This window comes from Epinephelus moara, chromosome 22, assembly GCF_006386435.1.
Source record: "Epinephelus moara isolate mb chromosome 22, YSFRI_EMoa_1.0, whole genome shotgun sequence".
NCBI classification, from domain to species: Eukaryota; Metazoa; Chordata; class Actinopteri; order Perciformes; family Serranidae; genus Epinephelus; species Epinephelus moara.
In genome coordinates, this window is record NC_065527.1 from 3,397,300 (window position 1) to 3,406,969 (window position 9,670).

Here is a 9,670-nt window from a genome sequence, read left to right on the forward strand (position 1 = left end):
AGCACCTTTGGGATGTGCTGGAACGGGAGATTCTCATCATGGATGTGCAGCCGACAAATCTGCAGCAACTGTGTGATGTCATCATGTCAATATGGACCAACATCTCTGAGGAATGTTTCCAGCACCTTGTTGAATCTGTGACACCAAGAATTAAAAAGGGGGTCCAACCTGGTATTAGCAAGGTGTACCTAATAAAGTGGCCAGTGAGTGTGTATGCATACAATTTGTTTTTGTTTCCTACATTAATCTTTCCCCCTGTGTCTCCTCAGACTGGCAGTGTCGCGTACTAACCCCCAGGTCCTGGACATTGGGGTGACGCCCCAGGACTGGCTCACTGAACCCGACTGGGACAGCACCAATGGAAACACTCCCAACGGTCTCAGTCCGTTCGGAGACGACATCTTCGGCTTCTGACCACCACAACACAGCAGAGAGAGAGGCGGCAACCAGGAGGAGGAGGGGTGTCTTTATGTCTTCCTACGAGTTAACGAGACATCACTGTGTATTTCAGACGAGGCTACAGGAAGTCCATAAGGGAATAAGAGTAGAGTTGTGAGATCACGCGTGGCCTCCTCGCCTTGTTGCTGCACTCTTCACACGGACAGTTCTTCCCGTCTTTGAGGAAACAGCGCGGGCTGTAGCCCCTTCACACCAAAGCAATAATGTCACCCCGTGTCTGTCCTGTTATTACACACATCCTCACACACTTAATGTTCAGCTCATGTCAGCATCTGTTCTCCTTTGTTTGCTTACGTTTTATTTTCTGTAGTTTCGGCACCATAATCAGTGTTTTGTACATGTGTTTAGTTATAATTTATAGATTTATAATTATTTTTTTATGGATGAGGAGTAGGATTTAATCCAGACTGATGAACAGACAGAATCAACAGGCCTTAACAACAGCAGGACAATCAGCCACAACACACACGTTTCACAGGACAGAGTTAACGTGAGGATTTGGATGTAAACTGAAGATTGTTTTATGTCTGAAATATGAAAATCAATCTAGTTGTATTTATATGAACTCTTTGTAGCAGCGGCTCATTCAGGACGTGTCACAGGCGGTACGTTCTCTCAGCAGTGTAACAGTGTTTTCTTGAATGAACCCAGATGTGTTCACGGCCGTCAGATTCCTCTGTGGCCACTTCATGTACATTATAATCTACCAGCATTATGCAGAATTAAAATATATTCATGAATAAGACATTGACTCTTTGTTTATCAGTTTAATTTATTAACGATATTGTGGCTGGATTCACATACTGGCTGTTTGTGGACTGGGGAACATGTTGGAACTGAGGTTCAAAGGTCACTGACAGTTTTGCCACTCAGTAAATTGAGGAGCTGCTCTGAAGCTTTTATCTCGCCAAGGTCAAGAGTGAACTTTGAGCCACAGCTTTTAAACTAACGTGGAAAAGACGTCCACAGAGTGCTCAAAAATGTACATTTAAACATCTGCAAGACAACTGGTGGATTCTGTCTCTTCTTTCCAAAGTGTTCCTGAGCCCATGTAGTGATATCTTTTATGTATTCATATCAGTTGCTGACATACCAGAAGCAAAAGAGGCGTGACGGGTGTGACGTGTCACACTTTCTAAATAACAACAGTGGCATAATCTCATCCTCTGCTCGGAGGATAAGGAGCTCGCAGACCTCACTGTTTCCTCATCGTTTTCCGGCCGCTGTTCCTTCTTCTTTGAGTTAGCTGCTAACTGCTATTAGCTGCTTTTTAAACCTCCTGCGGTGGGTCGCATGCATAACACGTCGTCAAAACGTCACACCTGCACCCTCCACGGTCCTGTCCTGCAGGCTGTTCCCACTGTTACTACCTCCGCTGTCAGATTAAAGGACAGTGTGTGTGCCCCCACTTTGCAGTTGTACCTTCTATACAGAACAGCAAGGCGGAATAATGGCGAGACATTCCAGCCGAACAGGGGCTAGAAAAGGCGCTAATGACAAACACTGTTCTGTCTTTCTATTTCATTACTTTCTAATGTATTAAAAAGTGGAAAACTAGATTATTATTTGGGTTGTATTGGGCCATGTTTCCACCAAACCCTTTCAGTCCAGTACCTTTGGAACCAGCAGTAACCCTTCAGACATGGTACCTAGACCCTCGGTGTGTTCAGATAGTCCTCTTAAATGTGGGCGGGGTTGTTGTCACTCACTGCTCTGTCCAGCACTCGCTGTATTTCCTCATCAGCGGTGACACAGATGGAAGTCTGCACCTGGTTTATCGTCCACAGAACGAGGCTGCACGCCCACATTTTCAGAACAAAATAGAACAGGCTGCAGTGAGAGTCTCTCTCCATGGGATATTTAAAAATAGCAGCTTTGTGCATTTAGTCCTTCTCAGGCAAGCTCAGGGGTTTAGTGTTGCTGTAGCCCACAGGAAGTGAGGATTAGAATATATGACCTTCACATAATCCGCTCCAAATTAATCTATATTTTTAAAGTCATTACTAAAAGTGTGTGTCATATAAAAACTAAAGTGATGGTCAAAGTTGTCACAGTGAAATTTAAGGTGTGCTGATGGATTCACGTCATCAACTCATGCATTGAGTAACATTACAAGTTAACGTTCCACCTTAAAAGTTGCCGGCAGTCGGCCCAGTGAATGAAGTTATTTTTTCTCAGACTCCAGCTGCTGTGAGAGGCAGCAAAACATCCTTTCATTTTATAGTTACAGTTTACTAATAAAACTCTCCACAGTATGAACAGTGGTTACATGAGCCTCAAAACCAGACACAACTCAGCCCTGAGCAGAGTGACCGTCCTCTACTGACCAATCAGACTGCAGTGTTCACAGCTCCACCTTTTAGTACCAGATCTGTGTGCTAGGTACCCCAACAGAGGGGGGACCAAACATGGGGACGCTAAGGAACGCTTCTGTTGGGACCATCCACAACTTTTCACTGTGGGAACCGTAAACTGAACCGTACCGCTCGGTGGAAACAGGGCTTTCATGTCAAGTGTTAAAGTTTTTGTAAAGGGTTAGTGTGTCTGAAAAAATGTCAAGGGTTTTTCCGAGGATTGGGTCACAAACAGTCCCCCTCAATGCTGAATGGGTGATTACAGTCCTGGTCAAAGTGAGTCAATAAATCAAGTGGAAATTGATGCCTTTGTTTTACTCTAAGGATCCTCCCAAATGATTCATAAAGACCGACCACCTGCTGTTTGATGCATGAGGCTGAATCCCAGTGATCCCGAGAGTGTCTCCATTATCTCCACCCTGCAGTCACCGTCACAAGGTTATTATTTAAACTCTCTGTTGCTCTTGTTTTCCTCTCACAGTGAGTTTGTGGTGTCTGAGTGAAATATGTCAACATCTGATGAATGTTGAAATTTGCTTGTGTGCTCCTCTGGCATACTGTATTTATAGTGATGTAATCCTCTGTACATGAGGGTGCAGTGTGTTATGACCAGCAGCAGGGGGCAGCCCAGTACTGTCCCATCAGGTGAAGGCCACACAGTACAGTTAGGATGAGAGCTATCTGAGTCTGTGGCAGTTATGGGATGCTGGTCACATCTTCAGCTCTGGACCTAGTCAGTCATTTGTTCTCTCCATCGCCAGACGATGATGTTACAACGCTCGTCCTCTTCCTGCTAATACATCTCAGTGACAGTGCAGGTCAATAATGATGTCATCAGGAGGAAAGACCACAGGATGCTTTATGTAAGACTGATCTGTACACCACCAGCGAGAGGACATGATGGAGGGGGTCTTAAGTCTGGCGTCCTCATCACCCCCCACACACACACACAGACACACACATGTTCCCTGCCACGTTCTGTATTCGACCCGTGCACGTGTGTGTGAACAGGACTCTGGAGGGCTGAAAGTCACGCAGTTTCCTCCCGTTCTCCCTCTAACAGGCTCCGACTCAGTGAAGCAGGGGCTTTTTTACAATTCGTCCCGACAAGCTTACTTAACCACCTGCATTATTTAACAGTCTTTCCTCAAAGGGAGCTCCAAGTCTCTGTCTCACTCTTTGTACGTCTGATGAAAGCCTGCACGCTGAGATACAGCCAGGCACAAGTCTCCTCTCAGTCAGAGAGGGGGACAGATACTGTAGACACACACACACACACACACACACACACTTAGATGGCAATAAGGGCTAAAGACTCAAAGTGAGTTTTGTGGCATCAAGGTCAAGTGACTCAGGACGAGTAAAGGCGGAGAAATATGAGGTAGATTTGCAGCAGACTCAGTGTTTGACAGCTGGGCTTCTTTTTAGAGTTTGGAAACATCTAAAGTTTAGGTTCTTTCTGCATGTGTGACTCAAATAACCAACAAATCCAGAGTTTAAGGATATTTCCGTTAACTTGGACCCTATTTTTTGATGTTGTTGTGTCTGATTTGAATAACAGTTTTGGTCCAGTCTTAAGACAAAGAACTGCAACGTAATTTTAAAATTCCCCCACAGCTGTCGAGGTATCAAGGTAACGTAACGAGAGCGGCCAGGCTACAATGCTAACACTCAGGGTAGGTTTGCATTGTCAATTTACGTCCACTAAAAGTTCTTGTTTTTGCCACTGACAGGCTCAGACTGTTAAACGTTTCTGACAACATTATGGAGAGGTTCGTAGCTAGCTAAACACTAACTTAGCGCTTTCTTTTGGGCTTCCACTTCTGGGCTAGCCTCACGTCACCAGGCTCTTCACGTAAGGCAAATAGCCTGGTTTCCATTCACTCTGAATTTTGTCTGGATTCTGGTTTCGGTCTAGCGTATCCGGATTTCACCACATTCACCAAAGTAAAAGTGTTCACCAAAGTAAAACTTTAAATTCTGGCGCACCATCGATTTACAATAGAAGAAAAAGGTTAACTTAATGGCTCTGGGCTTTTCTTGTAAATTGTATTCTTTAAATCAAAAAGTTTCACCGCATTTTTATTAGCTTGGTGTTTTTATTTTGACAGAAAGGTGCATCCATCAAATTCCGGATCCTGTCTCTCTCGCCCTGGTTCCGGTTCCTTACCAAAATGGCCACTAAACGACCCCAGACTACTTCCTACCTGGGCCAGGCAGTGAAGGGGGCTGATCGTGGACTGACGTGTAGGTATGGTGGGTGGGTCACGTAACATAAAATCTTAGTCTGAATGTTTTTTCTATTTAAGACATACACAGAGCAAAAAACATTTTAATGTGAATCTGAAGTCTGTGTATGATTAATACATCAGAATTACAGTGTGCAGGATTTAGGAGTGTATATTGGCAGAAATAAAGCATATGAAGTTTTTACAAGTATATAATCACCTGAAACTAAGAATTGTTGTGTTTACGTTACATCAGAATAAGCTGTTTATATCTGGAGGGAATCCTCCGCCATGTTGTTTCTACAGTAGCCCATGCAGCGTTAGAGGTAGGGCCTTGTTCATTACTATGAGAGTTACTCAGTGGTGTGTGAAGGCCAAAAAAGCCTGATTTTCATGGTATGAAATAACCTGGATCCTCCACATCATGGGGCCCATGGAGCAGGGGCATGAGCCGAGCTGGTTACTTCCGGTTTAGCTCTATGCTAATTTACGGCCCGTCCAGACTTTCCCAATGTTATCGGACCAAATGGATTATATCCTGATTGTGAATTAAGTCATTATGATGGGGTTTTGAAGCTAAAAAAAACAATCCACTGATTCACAGACATCTCTTCCACAATGGAAGTCTATGTGATAAAGTCTTTTTAGGCCCAGTGCCATCACGTAATGCAATTATGTAAAATTGGTTTCAGAGCCCAGCGCTGTTCCTGGGGACTTGCCCAGAACAGACAACCAAACGCTAAATCTAAATAGGACAATTCACATTTTCGTGTCACCCACCATGGTGTAGTCTCGCTCACCAGACCTTTCTCAAGAAAAGAAAGGTCTGGCTGCGCCGACTCTCACTTTAAGGTCTGGCTGCGCCGACTCTCACTTTAAGATTGGAGAAAAAAACGCCCTGGCTTTTTTTATTTCTACCAGAGGTGGTAGGGCGGGACTTCAGCAGGTGGCTCGTTCCGCCCAATGAGAGGCTGATCTATGCAGCGAACTTCCGCCCACTCAGACTAACCATGGTGTTACCTCTCTGTGACAGCTTACTGGCTCCGAACCATAGTTGGGAACACGCTGGCTTATTGGTAACTAGCTTGTAACTAGCGTCTAGCTGTCCAAACCACTCTGCAGAAGCAAGGATGGCGACACGCTCGGGTGCCGTTCACCAACAATGGCTTTATTGCAGTCTTCACCACAAAACAACCAACATGGCCTTCTCATGAGGTTTAACAGCCCTCAACTTATCTAGACACTTAATTCCACTGCTATCGTCACTACTTGCTGCATGTGTCTTCACCATGGCCCCCCAAAAGTGCCGCTTCCCTCTGTACACACCATGAAGCACACGTCACACCCACACAGGTTACTCACAAGGCCACCGCCGTTGAAGGGGAAAAGGTGTGAGCCGGGACAATGGTTCTCCCACATGCTAGGTGCCACTTAATCCTGCACACTAGTCCTTTGATAGTTTGGCAGTTTGGGAAATAAACTTTTTCACGTTCTTGTTGAGAGTTAGATGAGAATATTGAAACCACTCTCATGATTGTCCATTAACTGTGAAGCTTGGGCCTGGAGACGGTTAGCGTAGCTTAGCACAAAGGCTGTAAACCAAAGAGAAACAGAAAGCTTGGCTCTGCTCAAAGGTAACAAAAGTGTGCTCAGACAAAAACAGAAATATGACCACTGGACAGTTGGTACAGCCCTTTTATTCACCACAGCCAGTATGCTGACTGAACAGGTGTTAGCTGTAAGCTAGTTAGCAACAGCAGGTGGGCTGTATGTGTGTGACTGTGCCTGCAGAAACATTTTCAGCTTGAGTCAAGGTTGTCCTGACAATTTTCTTGGCTGGCAGCAGTGACTTCCTGGAGTCTCTACTGGTTGCTTGGCAGCCTTGACGAGGCTCTAGGAAGTCGCTGCTCGTGGTCAGCAAACAGTCTGGCACATAACTGCCCTTCAAACAACCGCCGACTGCAATATGGTGAGCTGTAGAGGTGTTGGGCATCGATCACACAGAAAGTGTGTTGCAGGTTACACGCTTGCTGCCTTTTTTTTTTTTTTAATTAAATGCTACTACTAAAAAAAACTTTGCTGCACCTTCTTATTGTTGTAGCTGCTGCCATGTTGAGGCAGAGGATGCTGTCTGTAGCTCTGGTTGAGGGTGAGAGGCTGTCAGCAGATAAACAGAGATCTGTGTGGGTACATGAGACCCTAAAAAAGAGGCTGGATCATGGGGAGTACCACCAGTTGGTCCAGGAGCTTCTCCTCCATCATGGACGTTTACAGGCATATTTTAGGATGACTCAGGGGCAGTTTGACAACCTGCTGTCTATCATCAGGCCGTATAGCTCTGGGTATCCAGCAACCACTACCACCAGTTTCTCCTCCATTGTTTACCAACTGTAGACTTGTTGTCGTGAACACCACAGAAGGCCCGCCTCTCAAATCATCTGATTGGACAATGGAGAAAAAGCAGAGATGACCAGAGGCGCTTTTCTGCTCTGAGTTGAAGGTTTTGTAGGTCGAGGAGGTCAGAGCGCAGAAATGCTAGGCATGTAGCAACGACAGCCCATTGGTTCGACATCCCATTAGCCCGGCTTATGTGTTTGTCACTTTCTTTTTCATTTTAACCCACACCATGATCTTTTCCTGACCCTAACCAAGTGGTTTTTGTGCCTAAACCTAACCAGACCTTAACCACAGGGCATCATGATGATTTCGGAACGGACTTCGGACCAATGAGTTTAATATGGTCGGAACAATGGGATGTCGAACCAATGGGCAGTTCCCTGTAGCAACTGGCTGAGGCTGTTTGTTGCTAGCAACTTCCACGTTTTACAAATTTAGGCGGTCTCCTGGCTCTGGCCTCATATTTCCAGTTCAAACATGAGTACAGTATTGACTTTCTGATGTCACTCTCTGCTAACTATTCCCATAGGTGATGCTCCTCCTCATCTTGGCCTTTACCTTTAGCTAACATTCATTAAGACAAACATATAAAGGTCAGATACAGTGTCAGAGCTAACGCCCATATGGACGCACATAAAGAAAACATTGTTCACCGTGAGCATAAAGTGCACAGGCAGAACAGTGACATGGATGGAAGTTTCTAGCTCTCACTCAACAGCCAAATCTCCCGAGTAAACAGACTTCGCAGCGGTCAAAGAGGGTATACAGTGGTTATGTCATGCACACAAACAATCCCACTTCTGTGTGCTCAGTGTTATTGTTTAGCTGAGACAAGCACTGCGGTAAAACTGGCTCAGCATCGAGTAAACATTTAAGCAAACTAATCCATAGCTTTAGCCTCCACCAAGATTAATCCACAGTGGCTGCAATCGATGCCGTCCTTAATTCACATATCTAATAAATTGTGCGCATAATGTGGCCTGCCAGCCGTAATGTATTGGAGCAGTTGGATGGAGAAATGGTGACATTAATTTTGCATTGTTCCTCCATCGAGATATTCAGATAACAGCAGTGAGTGCAGGGTGAGGGAGAGGCAGAGATCAAGGGGACTTTAAAGACTTGGATAGAGCTGACTGTAGACGGATGTGTGTGTGTGTGTGTGTGTGTGTGTGTGTGTGTGTGTGTGTGTGTGTGTGTGTGTGTGCAGTGGGTCTGTCTGCGTGCCCTTGTCTTCATTTTTGACGTCCATGTCACATCAGACAGACACCGCTGCTCCCTGCCATCCAAGGCTAGACCCAAGAACAGAAGTGTTTGCATCATTAGGCTCCATCAGCCTCCTCTGACAATCTACTGAGTCATCATCTGCCACCTCTGTTTACCTCGTTCATTATAAAGCAAATATCACCATTAGCTCGTGTGTGTTTGTGTGTGTGTGGGCCTGAGTGTGAACACCTGCGGTTGAACACTCTCTGGAGCTGAGGTCTAATTTATGTTTTTGGTTCCACAAGATGCCCAGGATGGGTGGGAGGGAGTGTGTGAGTGTGTGTGTGTGTGATATTGATGCACGGCGGCTGCTGATCCAGCCTCATAAACCAGTCTTGAGTCTGAAGGCCTGGGCCACATCCATCGCAATCTAACCTTGTCACGCCCCATATGCTGGAGGCCAGCTCTGGCCACACACACCCCTCATTAGCATTCTGAGAGAAAACATCCGCTCCAAACTCAAGTGATCTGATCTATCAGCCTGATACTGGTCTTTCATTAAAGTCAGCTCCAGGCCAGCATGAAGTGTCACCTGCCCCCTGTCTGATGGACATGATTCACTTCTCACAGCCTTGAACCAGTGTGATGTGAAGAGATTGATCTGGATATGCTGATGTTTGATTTGATTCAATACAAGTATAAACATTTTCATGATCCATTACTCTGACAGATTTATGATTCATTGTTTATAGTTAATCTACAAAATTACAATCCCAGTTTCCAGAGCCAGAGGAACGAGGCCAATTTTTTTTTTACCATACTGATGCTGTTAAATACAAATTTGGAAATAAGTAGTAAATGACAAATGTGACCGTGTTTGGTCGAGGGGCCCTGTGTGAAAGTAGTTTTCAGTGCTTAATGAAACTGAGTGAGAGTTTTATTAGTAAACTGTAACTATAAAATGAAAGGATGTTTTGCTGCCTCTCACAGCAGCTGGAGTCTGAGAAAAAATAACTTCATTCACTGGGC

General features: G+C 45.1%; 1 protein-coding gene across 2 annotated transcripts in view; it reads left to right on the forward strand.

Moving 5' to 3' along the window:
- LOC126384448 (low density lipoprotein receptor adapter protein 1-B-like) overlaps positions 1-1,204 on the forward strand; it is an 18,382-nt gene extending 17,178 nt beyond the window's left edge. For both annotated transcript variants that reach the window (XM_050035551.1, XM_050035552.1), the window contains exon 9: positions 270-1,204. In XM_050035551.1, coding sequence (XP_049891508.1) covers positions 270-414 — 145 coding nt within the window. In that variant the 3' untranslated portion in view covers positions 415-1,204. The remainder of the gene's footprint in view (positions 1-269) is intronic.
- Positions 1,205-9,670: the final 8,466 nt, after the last annotated feature.